Raw genomic sequence first — 23,565 nt, forward strand, 5'->3', positions numbered from 1 at the left:
AATATCTGCGCTATTTTTATCTAGCGAACGCTATGATTCAATTGGAAAAGAAATAAAATGCATAATAAAAAAAATAAATTTGTAAATATTTTGAAATGGAACAATAACTTACTAATATAAAAATTGCGTAATTAATTCCTATAACTATAAAGTTTTTACTTTAGGTACATAAATTATTCAAACATCAAAAAGTATTGTAAACCTGTTGGCTTGATTTTATGCATAAAGCAGAGAAATCATAAGATTTATTTCCCCCCCCCCCCCAATAAATTTAAAAATAATACACACATTAACTAAAATAAATAAAAATTTGAATATTTTTTTTTGCGATTTTTAAATATTTTCTTAACAAAAACCTAGTTCTATTGTCATTGATATTTTCCAATATATTTATACTGATTTAATTAAATAATATTTACCAAATAAATAATTTAACATTTAGATATAATACTAGAAAAAACAACCTCAGATAATATTAATATTATACTAAATAATGTGTATGTATACTTTCTTCAAATGGCACTTTGTGAAAGTACATTTATTTCTTATTATCACATAATTTCTAAGAATTACATTCAAAGGCAAGAATTCAATTTCGAAATTTATTTTGTTTTTTTATGAAAGTATATATATTTCAGTACAAAATTTTCGATTAAAAGTAATCATCGAGTGTAATTTTGTCCAAAATTTCAAGTTTTAGTTCATTTGAAAGACTATTTCCTCACTTGAATTCGAAAACATACATTTTTACTACTCAAAAGAAAGGATTAGATCGCAATAAAATTTAATAAAAGAGTTAAATATGTCTATCTCTCATTAAATAAGCAAACCAAATATTTAAGGCGTTTGTAATAATTTAACGTTTACAGAAAATACTATAATCTATAAAGGAAATGCATTCACTAAGGAACCGAAATATTCAGTCATTTAAAAGACTACTTACTATGTGGCAAGAAAATTTTATATTCAAAATAAAATACTTTAAAACGGTAATACTATTTATTGCTTCTTCATTGAAAAATCACAATTACTCTAAACAAAGTAAAACTTTTAAGAGGAAAATTAACCCTATGTCAAACTAAGAATCTTAATAAATAAATTGTACGATTAGAAATACTTATTGGATTTAACTTAAACATTACAAAAACGACAAATAGAAGACGTAAAAGCTAATAGTATTATATTTTAAAAGATAAATTTACTGTAATGAACTTAATTCAAAAATAATTCAAACTTCACCATTGAATTTTATTCTCAAATCATTAAAAATAGTTTTAAAAATATAATTTAATGTTATTTAAGCAAATCTCTTTAACTAACACAAAAATGTATTTAGGCATGTCTCTTTAAATGAAATTCCTGTTTCGATAAAAAATACATCTTAAAATGTTTGATTTTATGCAGTCCAATAGAGCTGGCGAAGGTTATGATGTCGAGAGTTAGCAAAAACTAGAGTTTTTGTGAAACACTAAACTGCAGCATCTACGCGACAATTAACAATTAATTAAGAAATTATTTCACTCACATTTTTAATTATGAAAGGCTAATTTATGAGGAATGACTTTTGGGAGCAACTATTGATCAGATTACCATTCCCATTTAGCTTCGTGGAAGATTTCAGATATGTGATTATTTTGATGTGAATAACGCAGTAAAAAATCCTCATTATTATATTTTAACAAACTTTTTTTTTTTTTTTTCGTAATATCCAAAACGCCTGGGAATGAAGCCGCTATTTAACTTGGTTAACAGGGAATAATTCTCGATCGCCAATTTATCTTTTAAAGCAACTCATTACTAATTACAGAACCATATTGTACTATACACGTTTTTATATAAAAGTGTACAAGAAAGATTAATATTTGTTTCACTTTTCACAAGTCCTTTATTTTCTATATGTGAGGAAGAAACTAGAATAGTACTCAGCTAAGTTTTTGTAAAGGGATCGTGTGGATCATCTGTTAAATAAAGAGGATTCTTGAATCCTATAGTTAAATATTTGAAAAATAAGATTAGAATATGGAGTTATATCAAATAATAAGATTTTATAAACAACGGGTTCCTCCACGCCGAAGATCCGGATTCCATGATTCGGCGTACTTTTTCTTTTCATCTAAAGCGCACACTAACATTAGCCTCGTGAGGAAGAAATCTATAACGAGAACATTTTTCTCAAGCTCGCAATTCCTGAGCAGGCAAGGCATCAATGACCTTACGCTCTTTAAAATATATGAGATACTGCTCACGTTTTATTCCTATATTTATGAGGTTTCAAATGTTCAATGCTTTATCTCATAGAAATTCAAGTGTGCACAGCATCAAACACATAAGTAATTCCATACTTAATAAAATCTGGATTTTTGCGAGCATGGACTATTTTTTTAGGTAGATTTTTAACAAAAGTTACACAAAAAATTACTGTATGTCCAAACTAGTATCAGTTCCCAACACTACGTGCTTGACCCTAGAATGGGAACAAACTACCTCTTAAATCAAGCTATTGAGGCTTTAGGAAAATAACTTCTAATTGAAGTGCAGCCAATAAAAGGTGGACATCGGAAATTAATTTAAAAAAATGACTTTAACGTAGAAGTGTATTACTTCAGATAGAAGGCAGTTTCGGATCTGTTTATTAGACATTTCTGATTCAAAAGGACTTTACAAAAATTTTCCTTAACTGTAGAACTCGAGTCAGCCCGTATAAGCGTCAACAATTTATTACCTGTGGTTATCTGAATTAGGTTACGCCAAGTGCAGCCAATTCTTTAGTGCAATTATCAAGAAACTTTGGCGAGAGGGCTGCAGCAGGTTCTGTCTTTTGATGGATTCCATTCCAGGTGATAACATCTTCTCTACCAGTAGTTAAAGATCTTCCAACAGTAAAAACCAAGCGACGCTTCCAAGCGACCTGAAAAGGTAAATTAAATATTAAACTAAGTTACATTTTTTTTTGTGTTTTCGCTTTCTACTGTACACTAACCCTAACACACCGTGCGCAATATTTATGAGTACGAAATATCTAACCAAAATTCTTGGTTGAAAGGTTGACAGCCCACTTGAAATGCACGGTGCAAAATGCTTCTTTTTTTTTAATTTCAGTAATTTTATAGGTTTTCATTTGAACTTAAAAATAATTGATTAGGCATATCTCCTCTTTAGGGCGTACTTGGACATGCCACTTCTTCAAGGAACTTGATATCTCTGCGGGTACTCCAGTCTTACAACACTGGACACCCTAAACATTCACACATTCATGACTTGGCGAACTGCCTTTAGATTTTCTCTTCATATGAAACACACGCCAATATTAGCCTCGTATGGACACTGAAATCTATAACGAAAGAACAAGCTAGAGGGTTTGTACAGGTGATTAATGTAACATATGCTGTAACACTTGGATCTAGTAAACCACTCGCAAACTACAATTCATCATTATCAAACATTCACTCACTTGATTCACACAATTAATATCTACAGAAGTCCATTTTACTTGCACGAAAACTTCACTTTAGAGAGTCTCGATAAATCTTTTAGGTCTCATAGGTTTTTGTTTATAGCCTCTCTATAAACAATCTACGCCAATTGAGTTTGGTGCTATTATAGAAGAGTGTCCTTCAGTTGTATCATTTATTGTAGCCAATATTTCTAACATTGAAATGTGGTAAAATAAAGGCGTTGAGTGCTCTTCTAAGATGAGCACTAGTGGGTTTTATCACTTAACATGAGCTTGATAATAATATTTCAAAACTGAAAAGAAATACATTGCATTCCAAGAGATGAAGCTTTTTTGAACTAATATTTCACATAATGAAATATTTAATTGTACATATCAGAGTACATTCTATTGCAATTATTAAAATTTAATTTATTTACACAAAGAATTTTATCACTTTATTCTCTCCAAACAAACTGATTCTAACCAACCTGCAGCAGTTTCAGTACATGTCTTCCCTGTTTAGTATCCGGAAGGTAACAAACCCTAGGAAAACCAACGGCATAGTAAGGTCGTCCCGGATTTGGATGTTCTCTGCCCTGAATCCCAGACACAATGCTAAAAAAAGTCCAAAAAATAACCAACTATAAATAAAAATAATTTTATGTTACACAGAACCTTTTGAACTGTATACATAAATTACTGCGATTAATATATTTTTATTCAAAATGGATAATCATAAAGATAACTCTAATTACAAATAAAAACAAGAATGGTAAAATAAGTATTGCTGTAGATATAAAAATATAAAGACATAGACTTCACTACAATCTAAAAGAGTTGGTAATGATACCGAAAATAATACTAACAGACATTCAACTAAATAAAAGAGTTACCACGAAAACTTTCAACGTATAATTAGTATACAAATAGAAGATTAAAAAAAATCAAGCAAGCTCATTTAAAACACAAGAAGAAAATACAAGAAGTATTTTTAAATGTTGTTTTAAATGGGAAAGTCCCTTCGTGGCTCAATTCTTGATAATATCAATTATTATTTTATTTAGAAACCATACACATACATAGCCAAAATAAATAAAGCAATGGCAAAGCCGTCTGCTTATAATATCAATAAATACCAATAATCATCCCAATAAAAATAGACAAACATATTTGGCGAAATTATTGCACTTACTGATAGGTAATCTGTATCATCTGAACATTTGCATGTCCTGGAATGTGAGGAGTGATCAAAGTCCAATCCATTGTACCTCGTGGTTGATTACCTCTTTTCTCTCCATATATTTCATGACATAGGGGGCATTCAATATACAACCACTAAAAAAGTTTAAAACAAACATTAGTTAGGTGAAAAGTTAATATTGAATTATGCTGAGCAACATAACAATGTCAGTTTTAATTACAGTATGTAGAAGTCTCCAATATTTCATTTATTTCGGAAACGGAAAGGTGCGAGACCTTTTCAGAAAGATGTATGAATATGAACTTGGATAATTCACCAGGTTTCAAGCAAAATATGTAAAAGGCCAAAATCAAAAAATTAAATCAAATAATCGAGAGCGATCTGTCTTTTATACTCCAATCATGATTTAAAAAAAAAAAACAGAATACTGCTGCCACTATAATATAATGAAATATCTGAGCAGATTATTAAGCAGAGATATGAAAATATAAATATTTACTAATATCTTTATTTAACTAGAACAAAATCCACACAATCAAAAAATGGAAAAATTTTCTGAGACTACGATAAACTTATTTTAATTAATTATGCAAGATTTAAATTAAGAATGCCTAAAATTAAACTGAACAGAAAAACAAATATATGGAAGAAATATACCTGTGGAAAGTTTGGCTGGCTGGTCAGCATAGAATTTAGGCAATCGAGATGTAAACAATGCTGACATTTCGCTAACGCAACTGTCATACCTTGGGCGAGAGGACAGAGACATATAGGGCAATCAGAGTCAGGTGAAGGATTTTCAACAGCAGTGACGTACTGACATATTCCAGCACTTGCCGCATCTACCCCTGTAAAAAAAAAATGTATATCTTTTAATACCTAAGATTTTTTTTTATACATAACATTTGCAAGATCCAACCATTTTCCTATAAGCTTTGATTCAGTGATTTCATTAAAAATAAATAAACTTTTTTAAAGCCATATTTTTTTAATTGAAGAATCTCTCAGGACGATCCTTTTGTATACACTTCCTACATTTTTCATACGCGCAAAAGTATGTTTCAAATAATGGCTATAAATTAAGATGTTACCTATTATTTAGCTTTTTGAAAGGATGTTCGTCAATTTCATAAAAGCATTTTGGGTCATGTTTTTTGAAACGCGTTGAATTGAAAATTTTGGCCGAACGAATTTGCACATTTGACTGATTTTTCTCGAGAAAGTTAAAAGATACTGAGTCCAATGCAGTCGTTAATAAAACTGACATTCCGAGCGAAACTGCTCATGCCAAATAATTATGTTAACACAAAAGATGAAAATCAACACCTAGGCAATTATAATTAGCATATCTCTGATTTTCAAAAAAAATTAAACAATATTTCAGTCTTACTATACACAATAAATTATATACTATATTATATATACATTAAAATAACAATTTTTTCACTTTATAAAATTGATTTTTCATTTTAAAAGATGGGATTAACTATATGAAAAAAAGCTTAACTTTATTTGCTGATATAAATAATGGGAGAAATTGATATAAAGGAGTAGCAATATGTAAATTATATAAAGTAACATGCCGAACAAAGACAGCATATTTATAGATTAAAGATAAGTGAAAGGTTACTGACCAACTATAGCTCCTTTATTTCTCATTGTTGACTTTCTCTCGGTTACGAAGACCTCGTCGCTACTGGCACTACAGTCTAACAAATCAACCTAAAACAAGATACTGTTTTTTAAAAAAAGTGTGTTAATATTTGTAATTTATTTAAACTACTAATAATACAACGCCATGAACCTGGGAAGAAATTTTTACATTTGTATTGAAATTTCAAAGAATTTTACATTAATTAAATAAACACTAGGTCGTACTCTGAAGGAACGTAATCTTAGAATATAAAATAGTGCTGAGGTTTTTAAAAGAAATGAAGCATTACCAGCAAGAATAGCATAAAAATGAAACGCAGAGTAGGTAATTCGTGTCACAAATAGTGTAGCATGAATCTTTCGAGGTAATTTATTGAAGAAGCACTTTATTTTTATTCTCAAGATTTCTTCCTTCGTAATTTCAAATAGTTTTATTATTTACTATAAATAATGTTTACCTTTGATGCCTTATGCTCACTGTCGTGGCTAAGATATGTTGATACAGTATCTACACTAGGCCTTCGGCCACTCTTAGTACTACTGGAATCAGCATCTAATAAAGAGCTACTGCTATGCCTTTGCTGCAGTGGTCCTGTAGAGACCGAACTACTCTGTTTAGCAGACGATGATTGAACTTGATACTGCGGTTGGCATACTGTTTGCACGTGTTGAAGATTTCCTACAGCTTTATTAGTACTACTGTGATGGTTGCCTGCATAAAAACAGTACATAATAGAGAAAGTCGCATTTGTCAGAAAAATTAAAAATCAGTTCTACAATTGAATTAAATAAATTGATTTGATTTTCAATTTCAGAAAAAAAGAAGAGAGATATTTATTTTATACCAAAAAAGCTTCAACTTTTAATGTACACTGTAATTAAAAAATAAATACACTTTGTAATCTGTGAACACCAACATGACTTCTTCCTCTTACAGCAAGTCACACAAGTAAAGTTTCACGAAATTAGAAAGTCAGTAATTTTAATATTATAATGTTCACTAATATTGTCCGGTAGGACGTTGCTTAAGGAATGATCGTTAAAAAAGGCAAGAAAAACGTCACGTTGAAAAACAACCAACTTTCATAATAAAATATGGCGTTAACAGAATCGAGGCTCACATCTTCCCCAAAAACCCCATTAAAATCAATATTTTCTGAGAAAACGTTTAAACCTAAGTGTTTGGTCTTACATACGTTGTGTCCAAGTTCAAATAAAACCCCGATCCATAATATAACTTTCAGCAAAATGACATTTACGGTTGACCGACTAGGATCAAAAACTTATTGCCTGTTGACACCTACAAGTATCAAATTTGAAATTTCAGGGATTTTCAGTTTTTAAGTAAAGCAAACATATACAGACACATATATCGTTAACCATACGCGTTCAGACCAATTAAAAGGTTAAAACCACTTTTTCTATTTAGGGGAGAATATATTTCCAATGAATACAAAAAATCGAAAATTAACACGATCATCATAATACCTCACGAGGGACAAGAGAAATTAAAAACTCAAGTTCTTGTAAAGAAGTTTCCCCAAGGACAATCAGCAATAGTCACATTACAAATGCATTGTATACATTTTTAGAGTTGTTACTTAACAAAAATAATATGTTAAACCGCCAACTAGATTTATCTTTACATTTCCACTCACTAAATATATTAAGGTTGCTGAGAATAGTGCGAGCTATGTTTCCGGCGCTACCGTCACCAGATATTTTTGATTTTTTGTTTCCTTTCTTGCTCTGGTTTCCATGACCACTGCTCAATTTTTTAGAATGATGATGTGTTTTCCCATTAGCACTGTCTGAAATAACTCCGGATCTTCGCGCTGGAAGTAGCAAAATCATATCAAGAATATAATATAAACTCAAAACATTTTTTAAAATGATTATTTATTATAATCTGATTAAAATAAATAAGACTATCATAGATTTTTTTGGTCTTAACAATACTTGCTATTTTTGTAACATTTGAACCATTTTGTTACAGTTGTTAGGATGTCAAGTTAAGCATAACGAGATACTAGAGAACATTTTATTCCATCGTGTTGAACTTCTTTTTATGTTGTTTGATTTAGTTTATGGCTTCTTTGAATGAATGCTTGAACTACTTATGTTAAATATCAGGGGCTATATCGTCTCTAAATACCAACGTGTCGCAAAAACCTAAGTCCAAAATAATTAAGGATTACAGCTCTAAAACTAATTAATAGTAAAAAAGCAGAAATCTGGAAACGGTGAATCTCAAAACCCACAAATTTAACGATCACGGTCGTTTGTTCAGATCCTGAAATCGGTAGTGAATTGTAGTCAAAGTTACCATCTTCAAAGTATGATGATGTAACACCTGCGATTCAAGCATCAAGCCACACAATCTTAATTCATCAACTTCTTTTCATGCATGGAAACACTCTCACCACTTTGTAATATAGCCACATTTAATTTAAATTAAAATAATAAATAACTAAATGAAATTTTAAAATGATCTCATAATGATGTAACTGATTAAATACCTGGCATGCTGTTTATTTCTTCAGGTGTCATTTTGACTAAAGGATAGGGCGCCTGCTGCACCCTCCTTATGTTTCTTACGAAACCAGTATTATTTCGAACTTGGGTAAGATTGCAGAAATTAATTATGTATGGGAATCCCAAGTAGGTTTTACTAATATCAATGGTTTGATCCCCCTTAAACAACAAACAAACACTTTACATTATAAAAGTATAATGTTAGTATAGTAGGAAGAATTTTTCTTGGTAGATCAAGAAAAATTTGTCAGAATAATTATTAAAACTTATATGTAAGCTTTGAAAATAAGATTTCTACTATGACAGTTATATAGATATGTGGTTATTTACATACTTATCATAAAAAAAAATATCTGCATAATTGTAATTTTAATTCACTAAAATTTAAAAGATAATGGTTACTGTTGTTGGGATCCGCAAAATCCTAATTTAAATACTTTAAATTAAGAGTGAAAAATCCCATTAAAAAAAATTAATATAGGACAAGAATGTCTAGGAACTCTATAATAAAGTTCTCATTCTCAATACAACAATGTTTTCATTCTGTCCAAAATTTAAAAAAAAATAATAATAATAATTTAAAATAATACATAAGATTTTAAACTAAATTATAATGGGTTCAGAAACTAAAAACCTTTAGTACCCAGCTAATCATAAAAGCCCTAAGACTAAGTTTATAAAACTACTTGGTTCTTTTTTTCTCGGTTTTACATATTCATATGAGAAAGTATTTGTATACTTTCGAATTGGATGAGAATTTGTAAGTATTTAAAATGAATTCAAAATAAATAAAACTTTACATTCTTCTATTAAAACAAAATCAATAGCTTCATTATCTGTTTTTGCAGCTATTAATAATAAAGATAACTTAATTTTATCTTTTTTAAAAATGGAGAACAAGAAATTTTCTGCAGTTAGGCGCAGTAAACAAATGAAAAGTATCACAATATAGAACGAGATGAAATTCCTGTATGACGTTTGGACAAATAAATCAGCTCCCAAACCAATGCGTGGGTACGTTCAAAAATATTACAAATACAACAGTTTTACGAATATTAAATTGTCAGAACGTCATCACTTATTTATTTTAAGCGAAACTACCTCAAATGAAAAAACTAATTTCCGAAATGACTAGTCAAAATTCTTATAAGTTAGACATTACTATTAGATGTTTTAACTGTAGAGGAACTAAGCATCACATTATTCATTACTTTAACAGTTCATGCAAGCAATATTTGATTCTTTTAAATCTAATGAATCTTTCTTCTAAAAATTAAACCCCTACTTATTATCTCAACGATTCAAGATATACACAAATGTCCAAGTTATGATTACTGTAGCAAAAATTGAAGTTGAGAACTCTTTCATAATAAAATTCCAATTCTCAATTTTATAAAAAGCCTCCCTTTTATTAATGTAAAGAGGGGCATAAAATAAAATTGTAATGAACCTAATTTAAAAATCTAAATTGGATTATATTACCTTTGCCCAGGATGCTTCAATAAGACTTTGTACTTCCATATCATAAGTATGCCATTCGGATGGTCCATCACCAGCCCACTCCCATTTAGCCCCTTTTCCAGCAGGAGAATCTGGAGGATAGCACATTCTTCTTACATTATAAGGAACACCCATACCTGCTTCTTCTGAACATTGTTGTTTTGTCCTTAAGTTAATGTAATATTTTTCCAATATTGGATCAGCATCACTTAACAAAACTCTAGTTAATTTCTTATAATGAGCCCTTTCTAGAAGCTGGGAAACTTCGGGACTGTAGGGCCTCCATCTACCTTGTCGATTTTCCCACTCCCAAACAACAACAGCATGCCCTGCCATTCTTGTTAAGATCAGTTTCCCATAAAATTACAACTCAGAAGTGATCTAACCATTGTTAATTGAAACTACTGTGAGTGTAACACCAGGTGCCGATTTAACAACCAAATTCTATTGTGAAAAAGGTTTTAAATTAACAGAAGATTAACATTTTTTAAATTATATTCAGAATAAAGGGTACAAAATGCCACCTTGATTTAGATTTAACTAATTTCAACAACAAAACATAATATCAACACAGACTTTCAAAAGAGTGGCAAAAGAGGTTATAAGAGAACTGAGTAGCGAGGAGCGCGTGCGTGTGTTAAGCGATTCAGCAAGCCAATGAACTGTGACTGGCTCGACTGTCATTTTATTTTGATGGTGCAAGGCAATCTGTAACGCAAGACTAGATTTTGAAATACCATTTTGCATTTGAACTGTGTAATACTAAATTTTTATATGCGAATCATTTCGGCATCTATTTAAGCAGCTACATTTACAAATAATATACACATATGCAAGATATTGGTGATTAGCAATCTTAATGACATCCAAAAAGCATCCACAATTTTTTTAGATCTCATTCACTTCAAAGAACTGGGGTCTTAGACAATCCGTTATTGCCTACCACATTAGTTCCCTACTTCGACTTTTTGGGGGTACTCATGATTGCCATGGTATACGCCATTCTAGAACATCCCTTAATTACATTTTACTGTTACATATTATTAAATAACGTTTAAATTTGGAATTTTAAGCTAACGAAAAATCAGTTCCCTACAAGAAAGATTTTATAGAAATGAAATTTTAATATATTTAATTATCCCGAAGATGGCTACTAATTGTATACTTAGATATATCTTTAGAATTTTACGAGTTTTTAAACATTTACTGATGGTAGGAAATCATTTTTGGGGATATCTTATGGTTCTGAGAGATCAGATTGTATCGCTGACCTTCATGTTCAGTGATGGAGATCTGAGGGGAGAGAACTTGCCATGTATCCATTCACATATTCTAGATTTAAGCCATTAAACATAAAACTTCTGTATTTACGTGGTGTTCACTAATATGTTTAGTTTTAAACATTCACTTTTTAGATCAGTAATAACTGCATTTTGGTAGAAAGCTGCTTTGATAGAACCCAAATTCATTTGCAAAATCATTCGGTGTGTCAGGGAAATAAATTATAATTAGCTCAGCTCGTTTAAAGTGATACTTTTTCTTTCTTTTTACTGGCAATTTTCTTTTAAAATAGTTAATTACTAATTGAGTTTTGGTTATAAAAAATGTTTTTACTGACAAATGATTGAAGCTTTTTTTTTATTTAAATTTAAGGCACTTCTAAGGTCATTAACATCCGCAGCTGTTTTAGTGCAATGCCGGCCTCACAGTGTTTTCTCATTAAAGACCATTACGGACAATGTTAGTACAAGCTTCTGGGAATATATGTAAAATCTAAGGGATTGCAGCTAAATTGGAACCCGGGATCTACGCGTAGGAATCCAGCACGCTAACCACTGAAATACCTGACCTATAGGACATTTTAATAGTATTATTTAATCATATTTTATCTTCTTTTTTCAGGAATTTTTATTTTCAGTAACAATAAAATTGATGCGCCTCAAAATTTGAATTCAGAAAAGTGATGCTTCAGTTGGTGAAACTTTCATCAAACTCGGAATTTAGCCATACATTCAATCTTCCTCTGTCGACTGTACATTATTTCCAAGGCAGGAAAGCCTTCAAGTGAAATAACAAAAGCAGTTTATAGGAAATGTATTTATAACATTAAAAGGAAATAGGAATATTGAGTAAACAAAAACATTTTTGTTAACTATGAATAAAAATAGTATATAATCTACAAACAACACAAGTATCAACATTATATGGAACACTAAATATTTACTAAATATACATTTGCTCACTACTGGTAAATAATAATTTCTGTTTTTTAATTTTTTTTTTTTATTAGGGTCTAAGTTATTATCAGTCTTATAAATCTTATGTTCTATTACATCTGTGAATTATATATTTTTTCGTTATGTTTGATTAATATTTTTAAAACATTTAAGGAAAAACAAGCATAAAAAATAAAGTAAAAGTAGAATAATAATGAAAACTGAATTGGAAATAACAAACAATAGAGAATGATGACATTTGTTAATTTAATAGAATTCTGAAATTCTATGCATCTGAATGCATTAATTACATATTAGAGAAAAAGAAATTCTCTGTCATCGGGTATGCCAAAATATCAAATATATTCTTTTCTTGTACAAAATTCAAAAATGTAATCTTTTTAAAGCAGCAATACGAAACCTTTTGTGTACCCTTCTCTTTGATCGTTCTAAATAAATTTTGTATCTAAGGTTATATAAAAAAAAAGATAGTCATGTGCTACTAACAGTTTCAATAAGTCAATCTAGTAATATGAAACATAAGTTTTATAAAAGTAAGTACAGTAGCTGGTTCATAACCCACTTCGACATGGACAATAAAGCTTCATTAATTTATCAAAACAATATGGATAATTAAACGATGTTTCCAAATCAGAAAGCGGAAGGAGTTAAAGCAATAAAAATAAATTAATAAATAAAATCTGTTTTTAAATTTCTTTTTTAAACAAATTTTATTATCTTTTTTCAAGGACACCAATATGCTTTTTTCATTTATGTTATTGACGGCTAGATACTTCTGATGATGTTTAAAGATAAAAAAAGACACTGAAGATTGACTATCTGTTAAGAGAGCACTATTTTAGTGTTAGGCTGGTTCATAATTCGTCAACCCTAACATTAACGGAAAGAACACTCTTTGAAAGTTTTCTTTAAAAAATAAATGTATGAATAAATGAATTCTAATTCATACATTTTCGTTTAAAAAAAAATATTAACAAGCCTTAGTTAAGGTTTCTTATGTTTTAATTTGTTCTCCTAAAATACATTTTGTTTTTATCAGAAAAAAGAGCTTTTTTTTTAAAAGACAAAGTTCACTCATTACACATTAAAAGTTTTTATTCTACTTATTGACTAATTTATTTTGTTTTCTGACAGACAATAAGCCATTGTTTTCTTTAATTTCAGCTCTTTACACAATAGGAATTTATGTATCACCTTTAAATTCCAAAAAATTACACTTTTATTACACAAGGCGGTCGTAAGCAGTTTATAGTTCCTTTATTTACATCTATAATTATTACATATTGATTGATTTATTGTATTCATAAAATTACATTCACTAAAGGCTTTAATACTACTAAAAGACAGTCCTAAAATTTAATTATTAAAACTGTCATTTTTAATCTTACAAAGAAGCATTTTTATGAATGCTTCCTTAGTGTGTACGATCGCTCTTGGATTAAAAAAGAAGTGCAGTTAAATAGATTTCAAAATTAAATTTACTTTAACATAAATAAATTTTATTGTTAATATAATACAAACTAAAACAAAAATTCTGGATTAAGACTACATTTAATAATAATCTTGCAAAAAAAAAAACCTCTGGAAAGCAATTAAAACTAAAAACTAACAAGGAAAATTCTTTGAATTTTCACACGCATAGTTTTCTTTTTTTCCTTAAAGAAGAAATTAATAATAACCGTTATCAAAACAGACTGCCACAACTTGACCAATTTACAAAAGTGATACTTTTAAAAAATAACCTGAACTTTTTAAATAAAGCAAATTAATTATATTAAAACTATTATTATTAGTATTATAAGGACGTAGAGACACATTTTTCATAAAAAAGCAAATAGGCATTGGCAGAGAGCGCATCACACATAGAAGACTTTCTTACAATTTCGTCAGATGTAAAAAACCACCTGCAACAAGTTAATAAAATAAAGTTAGCTACATACATAATTAAATATATATGTTCATCAAACAAGTACAATTATTCAATATATATGACACACACATACCCAACACACACACAAAATTAATTTATACAGCAATTAATATAATATTGAATTAATTATTTAATGCAGGCACAAAATGAAAGCTTTCCAAGGGAACAATATTTTTATAATAAGTAACAATATTTTTTTTTTGTATTTTATTGTTTGTACTCTTATTTTTTGTATAGACTTTGTTTCGAAAAATCTAATACTTTTTTGGGAGATTTTTTGTTTTAAAAATGAGAAACAATTAAATAGAATAGGTGATTGAAAATAATAATAATAATAATAATAATAATAATAATAATAATAATAATAATTGGATAACTACAAATTTCAGTGTAAATTGTTTGGCAAAGATGTCTAGTAATGTTCTTAAAAATATTTTATCTATTAATAAAGTGGAAACTGAGAGGTTGTCATTGGAATTTGATGGACTTTCGAAAACAAGTGATTAAAATTTATGATGAAACTTGAAAGGGAGGAACGTTTCAAAATGACTGTTCCAAACAACCAACTGTAACCTAGAGAGATAGCTGTCACGGTTGAAAATTAACACTTAGTTAATTAACAGACAGAAATTAGGAAATCGTTTAGTGGCTAAAATATAGACGATAAACAATTGATAAATTCATAATGGTTCAGTTGAAGTATTGCATTACAAGAAGTGCAATAGATACGTAAAGCTCCAAACAAACTTGAAATCCAAGAACAAAAGCCTAATAACCTCAAGGAATGATTTTGTAATTTGACTTAGAAAATTAGGCACTATCTAAAACAACATTTAACAATCATCCAACAAAATAATATTTACATAGTTTGATTACGCTTAACTTAAAATAGTTTTAAAAGTATTATCAGTTAGCATTCAAATCAAGGTTTTAGTTGCTAATTTAAGAAGAAAGATAAAAATTTGCATCACCAAGGTACACTTCTAAGTCGTTTATTACGACCGACCTAAAGAGCAATTTTGATGAATATCAGTTTTTCACAAAGTATTTAATATGCGTAATAAAAAGAAATAATAAATAGTAGAAACATTTTAAAGAAACAATAAAAATAACCGCCATTCCATTAAAAACCAAATTTATTATCTTTTACGATTTATTTAGGTGGTGTTCAAAAAACATCTCTCATTTTAATTTACTGCATTAAAAAGCCTTCTTTCTGCACATTTGTGAGATTCTTCACTGAACGTCGCCGGTTGGGATTCAAAAAACAGTGTCTGCAGTATCAACTTCAGCTAGCAACGTTATTAATCTTTATTAATATTAAGCGATTCGGATGAATCATTCGTCTTGGCTACAGAATGGGTATGAAATAAGCTCAATGCCAATTAACTCAATTAAAAGTTTCAAATTTTTTAATCCGAGTGCTAGTATCCAAAAGTTGTTTGCTGAAGTAAGACAGAGTGGGGCCACTTTCAAGTAAACTCTAATTAGTTCATGTCATCAAAGGAAGGAATTCAACAAAATCCATTAGGAAAGTATTCGTGAATTTACTCCTTTGTAGGTTCTAGAGAAAACTCACTGATTTTTTCAAATTGCCTGCTTGCGCAAACCGGAAATGTCAACAGACCTAGATCCAACCATTAACATTTATACCAAAATTTACCTAAAAAATATTTAATATTCTTTTTCATAACTTTCATTATTTATGTGTGTTATCGTCGAATATTTTTAAACAAGTTAGCAAGAATAGTTTTATCCTGAAGTCCTGCGATGTATGTTCCTGCTTTACTTTACCAAAGCTAACTGTGATTTTATTCAACGACAATTGTGCAACGCGACACGAGTACTGGAGATTGGATTTCATTCCACTTTCCCATAAAATTTCAGTTTCAACATCTGGGGCTCGAGTTTTTCGTTATCAATGTAAATCCGGTAAGGATACCAACCTACGCATTCCGCACTTTTGCAGGCTAACTTAGAGAACTGAAAAATTTCACTAAAAAGTAAACTAACACACTAAGAAAATGATAAAAGTGGAAAACAAAAATCTCACACAATACCTTTTTAATTTTACCAGGAAAATAATAAACTAAAAATAGGCCTCAAAAGACAATAATGGAAAAAAATAAAAACAATGACAGCATGCTTGTTATGGGCTACCTTGACTCTGAGTGAGTAGAAAACTGATTGGACCTGTGTCTGACGTCCGATTGTAAAGGGCCCCGTCTGTAGGTTACAAAGTGACCCGATTCTACGGTACCACGATGTTCTACCACAGACTTCAAACGATAAACTGGGCCTGGTGTACATCTGAAAAAAATATAAAATAAATTTAAAAACTTATACAAATTCTAATTTTAAATTATATATTTTATTGCCACATTTTTCTCAATTCCCAAATAAATGGAATTAATTTATATAATTAATAGTGTTCTATCACAACAGACAACACTATCCATCATCTGAAAAGAGCTGTAGAGGCTCATAAGAAGAGAAAATCTAAGAGTAGCATGACTGGATTTAAAACCAGGACCTACTGCTTGAGGAAATCCTGACTATTTTTTAGGTCTATACATAAATTGCTTCATGAAACAACGACTGAGAGATCTGAACATATTAGTTTACCGAAAAATGTAAGAGAAATCTTACAAACCAATACAAAAAAGAAGTGAATGCCCCCAAAAATTTATATTCAGAAAAGTTCAAAGTTTCAAAAATGGCAAGAATCCGAAATCTTTTCGGTCACACATATTTCAATACATAATATTACCCACTTTTTTGTCCTCAGGGGACCTCACAACTGAATTCTATTTCGGCAACTGCCTCGGCAGCAATGCTTTCTCTCACTACTAGCAGTATAACAAAAAATTCTTTTAAAAAGTTTTAAACTACGAATATGAGGTGTGATGAAACAAAAAATTCTATATTACGTAAAAATAAAGTAACATAAAAAGTAAACCAGTATAAGCTCAATGGTCTCATTAGCCGGAAGCTCTGGCGTTTAGATTTTCTATAGAAATGCTTTTCTGTCCATAGGCCGGCATGGTATACACAAGAAGGCCACAGTCACCGCCAATTTCAGATATTGTCGCCTCTTCATTAAAAATAAAAATTCTTCTTTACAACCATAAAATTATGGATGGAGAATAATAGTATATCTCGCTTTAAATCCAATCGCAAGTTGGAGGTTTTGCTTAGTGGTTTTTTTTTTACCATTGAAAATACAGAAATATTGTCTCCTTAAAATACAAACTTGCTTAAACTTATTCATGAAAATAATGCTATAATCCTTAAAACAAATGTTAAATTAACATTTTTTTATATTTAATTTATTAAAAATTAGTAAATATTAACTAATACTATTGCATCACTTTATGAATAATAATGGTGTCTTAGTCTCAATACATAGTTTTATTTGGAACCAAAAAAATTAATTCCGTTATTTTCCTCATCTATTAGAGGACCAGTTTCACCTAGAAGCTGTAATTATACTTACTACTAAAAAAACTCGATTTATAAATTATAGGTAAGAATTTTTTTTAAAAAAAGGAAAGTATATTAATAGTACAACCATTAAATAAACATAACTTCTTAAAAATATTACTAACAAAGAGTCTGGAGGCATAATTGGACGGCCACCGTTGGTAACTATCAGCGTAGTAGGCGCTGGTATATTATTGTTATCAGTTACTGTTAAAGTTGGCAAGGCCTCTGATAGTGTTGGAGGATGAAGAGGTTTGTACTTAGTTAACATAGGATCAGATTCAACACCACCTATAACGGATCCTTCAGCCGTTCCTTTTGGAAACTTTAAACAACTTCCAATAACACCTCCTACACCTCCACTCATGCCGCTACTCACAGTAGTAACACCTTTTCTAGCCTGAAAGTTAATTTATATTTTAATCTGCATTCGATGTAAACTTTTTTTGTTTTATCTCAGAAGCAACAATTTTCAAATATTTTTTTATTGTTCAATATATTTATTTCTATGAATTAGTAATAACTCAACTTCTTAGCTTTCGTATTCATTCCACTTAGGCAAAATTCAATGCTACAGCCAATTCCGATTGAGTTTGGCACTGAAAATTACTTTTACTTTTGTAACTACAAAATTTTTTTGCAGGCTTACGTGTTAATTATTCTACAAATCAAAACTTTCATTTCTACGTCGGAACTTTCTTTTACAAGTTGCATTCAATGAGTCATGCTCACAACGCATAAATTTCCATGAGGAAAAGAACATTTTCTGTTGTACTTCTGTTAGCAATAAAATCGTGCAACAACTTGCCGCATGTTCTCCTTATTTAAAATAAAACTCCGACACTTTTTTTTAAATAATGGTTATGAACGCTTTTACATACTAATTATGACAGCATTTTATCAGCCACTGCAAATGCATTTATTAGCTGATTGAATTAGTGGCAGTGGTAAGAAAAGGGCGGTATCAAATTATATATTCAACATAACAAAAAAAGTGCCTTTAAACTCAACAAGAAATTCAATTTATACTTGCAATTTTTACTTACAACATCATTATCAATAATATTTTAAGACAAAAACAATGCAAAATTTTAATAGAAAACGGTAAAACTTTTTCTTGAAAGTTAGGAAATTTGCGGTTATCCTGTTCTTTTAGTATCGTTACAGCACAAGTGTCGTAATAAGATAATAGCAATATGACGCAATATAATTGGGTGTAACTACTAAAAATCTTGTAAACTGCCACAAGTGAAATTAACAGTAGTTCTTTCCAAAATCACAATGCAGTTCCCACTTGTTCAATCAAGATTTCTACCATCTTTCAGATCTTTCTACTTATTATGAATATCATAATACAGGTAATCCGATCGTACACAATAAAATAGGCATAGTTAAATGTGAAGGAGTTTAAAAATATAAAAGCACAGCTGAGGCGTTTAAGCGTGCACTTATTTGGGTATTCTGAGCCCACTTATGCAAGCCCCATAAACCTACCTATACATAATCCCTTAGAACAGCATACAGCTGAATCCAGAACGAATAATATTTCAAAGTTGGATCAACACGAAATGTTATAAAAACTGATTTTAATCAAATATACTGGTAACTTTGCGACATAATTATGTGATAAAAATATATATATATACATAAATAAATATATCTGACCTTTCTTTCTTTTATCATACTATTTGTGTGAGTATAATCCTTCATTGGTAGATATTCTGGAAAATCAACGTAATTTTCTCTTTTATACATATAACCGTTGGAATCCATATAGGTTCTTGATATGTGCAAACAAAGACATTTAGGTAACTAAAAACAAATATTTATATTAGACTACTATTACTCCATAAAATAATCTAAATCATTGCTTCAAGCAATAGGTAATTGGCCATTTAATAAACTATTCAATGGTGTGCTATTAATGACAGGTTTTTCCTTGAAAATACGGAGAAGAAAAAATTAAAAACAAAACAAATCTTATTCAAGAAATGATTCACAGATGATCCAAAAATTAATTTGGGAATCCTTTTTTTAAATTTTCGAAGAAAAAGTCCCAAAACGAGGAAAATGCTTGCATAAAGAGTAACCGGCTATCTCCGGACACGCATCATCAACGCTTTCTATCAACACGAAACAGCACTGTTTGTTGTAAGTTCAAAAGAAATATATCACACAACTGATAATAATTTTTTATCATCTAAAATAACAATGACAAGGAAGAGGCATCTTCCCTGACAGATTCAGACATTAAAGTTTATTTATTTTTTATAACAACAATTTTATATCATCCTCTCCTTCAAATTTTATGGTCAATTCAAACATTTTTGGTAAATACATTTACACAAACAAACAGTGGTACTATTCATTAATAAAATTGTACATGCACCTTCTGTATTATAGAAACTATACAATGAGCACTTAAATTGTACGCAGAGCTAACGGATTTGCTGATAAGAATTATTACATTTATATTAAATAAATTATAATAAATAAATCTTGTTACCTTTCCTATCTTAATAGCTTTGTTTGCTTGTGAAAGCAATGGTGAACAGTCAGAAGATCGACCCTTGTTACAAAAATCACAGGCGAAACCCTCAACTAATTCTGGTGAAACGAATTCCTCAAGTAAATGTTGTAACTTAAAGGCGGCTCCACGTGGAGGTAAAGCTAACGACAGACTGTCAAATTTATCGTATACGACAGCTGACTGTAAAAAGAAAAATTCATGAAATTTGTTTATAATGGCATTAACGTACCTCAGAACATGGTCCAATACTTTAAGGATATTTTCGTGCAATGAGTAGCTTCTTTCATGTGAATGAGTCTACACTTAAAAAAGAACCTTGTTCTTGTTTAGACAAGCTACAAAGAAGTGAATAATATTTGAACCATGATAAAGTTTGTGATCTTTTAACTTTATTCTTTACATTAAGATTTAATAGCTTAATAAATATTTCATCGAAAAAACAATCTGTTTTAAGAAGCGTTGAAATTTTCGTGATTCTATAGCTTTCATATTATTATTAATTTAATTTGCCAGTACACATTTAAAAATGCATCTCTTCCTAGGAGGCTCTTACAGTTCCACTGTCCGGTGATGGATAGTGCACTGAAAAAGCTCCTAGTGCCAATGACTTCAGATGCTAAGGCTTCTAAAATTAAAAAAATACATAATTAAAACACTGAGCAAAACAAGCGGGAGTACTTTTACATTAAAGCACATCTAAATCATGTTCCTCAAACTTATTACTTACTTTACTTCCGCATTTAAGACAAGACAGTTGACTGGCCAAATATCCTCTGAAAGGACTTGGTACTAAAGTATGTCGGTCCAGATCAAGATTACTGAAAAAAATTAATAAATTATTAATTAATAATATTACTACTTTAGAGTAAATATGTTACCCTCAAGTATCGAGCAGTGCAACAGCTATTTTAAGAAACTTGATAATCTTACATAGTTACTTGAAAACTAGTAACTAATAACAAATTGCTTGAAATAGTCAAAGAAATTCTCTTAATTTCTACAAAAGTATAAAGTAACAGTAAACAAGGAATATCTCCATTTTTACACACAAAATAAATAAAGAAATGGAAACTTACAGTTTTCTTCTGACCATATGAACGTCACCGTGACTGGTAACGGTAGGTCCTATTTTTTCTGATGGTGACAGACAACCACTTGAAGATATATCGTCCTTAGGGTCAAGCGCATCTAGCAGAGATTCTACCCTCTAAAAAACGATATTATTTATAAAAACTGCCCGGAAGGATAGTTTTACGTTCAAACGTATAAATTCTGGTTTGGATTAACAACCTAGCTCAATGCTAAATCTTTAATTAACTATTAATCTAATATCTTTTTTTTCGTTGTAGATAAAGTAATCTATTTATGACTTTTATATGAAAACAGGTGAACAGAGTTCATAAATAAAACAAATTACCTCTGGAGTAGCTTTCTGTTCCTCTTCTTCCAGAGCTGTAAGCAAGTGAAGAAACAATTCATGAGGATCTTGCTCTTGGGGAAACACAGGCCACACTTTACCCCTTAATGTGCAGATTAAGTCTTCTGGTGAAAATACGTCCTCGGAAGAATCTGGTTCTCGTTCATAAGATAGCACTATACATCGGTATTACTTCATCAAAACAAGCAATATTATAGAAATACTAAAATGTATCTTACAAGATATAATTTAAAAAGAAATAACATACATTTCAGGATTGAAAACAAGGAATCCGAGACACTACCATTCCGATGAGATGATTGCAGCCAATCAAGAAATGAAGGACAAGAAGCCAAAGCCTGCAATAATGAGTTCAAGAAGCAAGTCAGACCTAGATTCTGTAGTCCGATTAATGAACCTATTCAACGACAGAAAATTAAGAATAATCTAAAGAAAGCCCTTATAGTACAGATAATTTCACAATAACATATTACTAATTAGTATTCCTGGATGTTCTCAACTACTGTTTACGTAAATTAAAGTCTTCCGCATACTTACAATTATTGATACTTCTTCTACTCAATTTAGGTCCCCATAAAATGAACAGACTAAGCCCAAGTGCACAAGCTGTAAGGCCTAGTAACAATATGTTGTCCTTATCCATTGCCTTTTGTGTATCGTCCGGTAAATTCATACCACCATAGTGACATCAGTTGCCAAATCAATTTGAGCTCTGAGAGCAACAGAAAATCTGCATGTATACTTAAAATTTCAACTTACATAATGTCAGCTATTCGATCTCGAAATTAACACATGACTATTACAGGTCGGCCAACACCTGAGCCCAACATGATCTCTTTTTATCAATCCTCGAAATAAAAAGGCATTTTTATAAAATTAAAAAATATTTATCTTAAGTTTAATTAATAATAGTGATCGTTACTAAAATATTATTATGACATAACAGTCGACCATTCTTCCCTTCATCAGACTATTACACAATTAGACTAGAAATCCGAATTCAAAATGAGGCAATGTTTGTTTTTATTTAATAATGCCAATTCATTTTTTCCTTATCCGTTCTGATTCTGAAAGCACCTGTCAGCGAAAAGATATCTATTTCAATTATCATTATAAAATTTTTGTTTTGAAAATAGTTCCACCTAATGCATTATAGTTAACCTTAAGCATGATCATTTATCAAATATTTTATATACATATATATAGTATATACATATACATATATATAAAATCCTAACCAGTATGAGTATAATTTGAACTCAGTTAAAAAGAAAGAAAATGTTCATAAATCGAAAATTATACTTTAGTATAACTAAAAATCTTAACAGCATGCACGATCAAGAATATTAATTATATTAGCTGCATTTTAATAGAAATAACCAGCTATTAAAGTTACCAAAATAAACATACATATGTAGAATCTAATTATTCATCTCAGAAAAGTTAATTTATCTGGAAAGCTGAAAGAACAATCAGCCAAAATCAATTTCTAGGTTTAAATTACATATAAATTACTTAACACATGAAAAGTACATATGAAGTGTTCGCTGCCTAAAAGAATTCTCAAGTTACAATCACCCCAAATCCTTTTATGCTTACAAACCGAAAAATTTGTATGACAT

The 23,565-nt window shown here is 29.9% G+C and overlaps 2 protein-coding genes and 1 long non-coding RNA gene across 5 annotated transcripts; 1 reads left to right on the forward strand and 2 right to left on the reverse strand.

Annotated features, from left to right (window-relative positions):
• Positions 1-260: 260 nt before the first annotated feature.
• On the reverse strand, positions 261-10,915 carry dx (deltex E3 ubiquitin ligase). Of its 2 annotated transcripts, XM_074126003.1 has the most exons (10): positions 10,308-10,915; positions 8,810-8,984; positions 7,949-8,125; positions 6,749-7,002; positions 6,272-6,359; positions 5,295-5,485; positions 4,629-4,771; positions 3,925-4,051; positions 2,723-2,908; positions 261-1,482 (listed from the first exon to the last, which is right to left on the reverse strand). In XM_074126003.1, exons 1-9 carry the CDS (start codon positions 10,659-10,661, stop codon positions 2,738-2,740), a joined length of 1,680 nt encoding a protein of 559 aa, XP_073982104.1. In that variant the 5' UTR covers positions 10,662-10,915; the 3' UTR covers positions 261-1,482; positions 2,723-2,737. The 2 variants fall into 2 exon arrangements, with proteins under 2 accessions (XP_073982104.1, XP_073982103.1); XM_074126002.1 differs by having other exon boundaries at positions 261-2,908.
• Positions 10,916-11,012: 97 nt separating this feature from the next.
• On the forward strand, positions 11,013-13,132 carry LOC141453185 (uncharacterized). Its single transcript, XR_012457823.1, has 2 exons — positions 11,013-11,081; positions 11,979-13,132. It is a non-coding gene; the product is annotated as an uncharacterized lncRNA (long non-coding RNA).
• Usp30 (ubiquitin specific protease 30) lies at positions 12,468-22,906 on the reverse strand. Of its 2 annotated transcripts, none has more exons than XM_074126005.1 (10): positions 22,481-22,906; positions 22,191-22,340; positions 21,923-22,098; positions 21,582-21,712; positions 21,233-21,323; positions 20,482-20,685; positions 19,641-19,787; positions 18,101-18,375; positions 16,686-16,802; positions 12,468-14,466 (listed from the first exon to the last, which is right to left on the reverse strand). In XM_074126005.1, the coding sequence occupies exons 1-10, from the start codon at positions 22,614-22,616 to the stop codon at positions 14,358-14,360; spliced, it is 1,536 nt and encodes a 511-aa protein (XP_073982106.1). In that variant the 5' UTR covers positions 22,617-22,906; the 3' UTR covers positions 12,468-14,357. The 2 variants fall into 2 exon arrangements, with proteins under 2 accessions (XP_073982106.1, XP_073982105.1); XM_074126004.1 differs by having other exon boundaries at positions 16,653-16,802; positions 22,481-22,902.
• Between the last annotated feature and the right edge of the window lie 659 nt (positions 22,907-23,565).

The sequence above is a fragment of the Rhodnius prolixus genome, unplaced genomic scaffold (genome assembly GCF_049639745.1).
Source record: "Rhodnius prolixus isolate KJV_2025 unplaced genomic scaffold, Rpr scaffold_3, whole genome shotgun sequence".
Lineage (NCBI taxonomy): Eukaryota > Metazoa > Arthropoda > Insecta > Hemiptera > Reduviidae > Rhodnius > Rhodnius prolixus.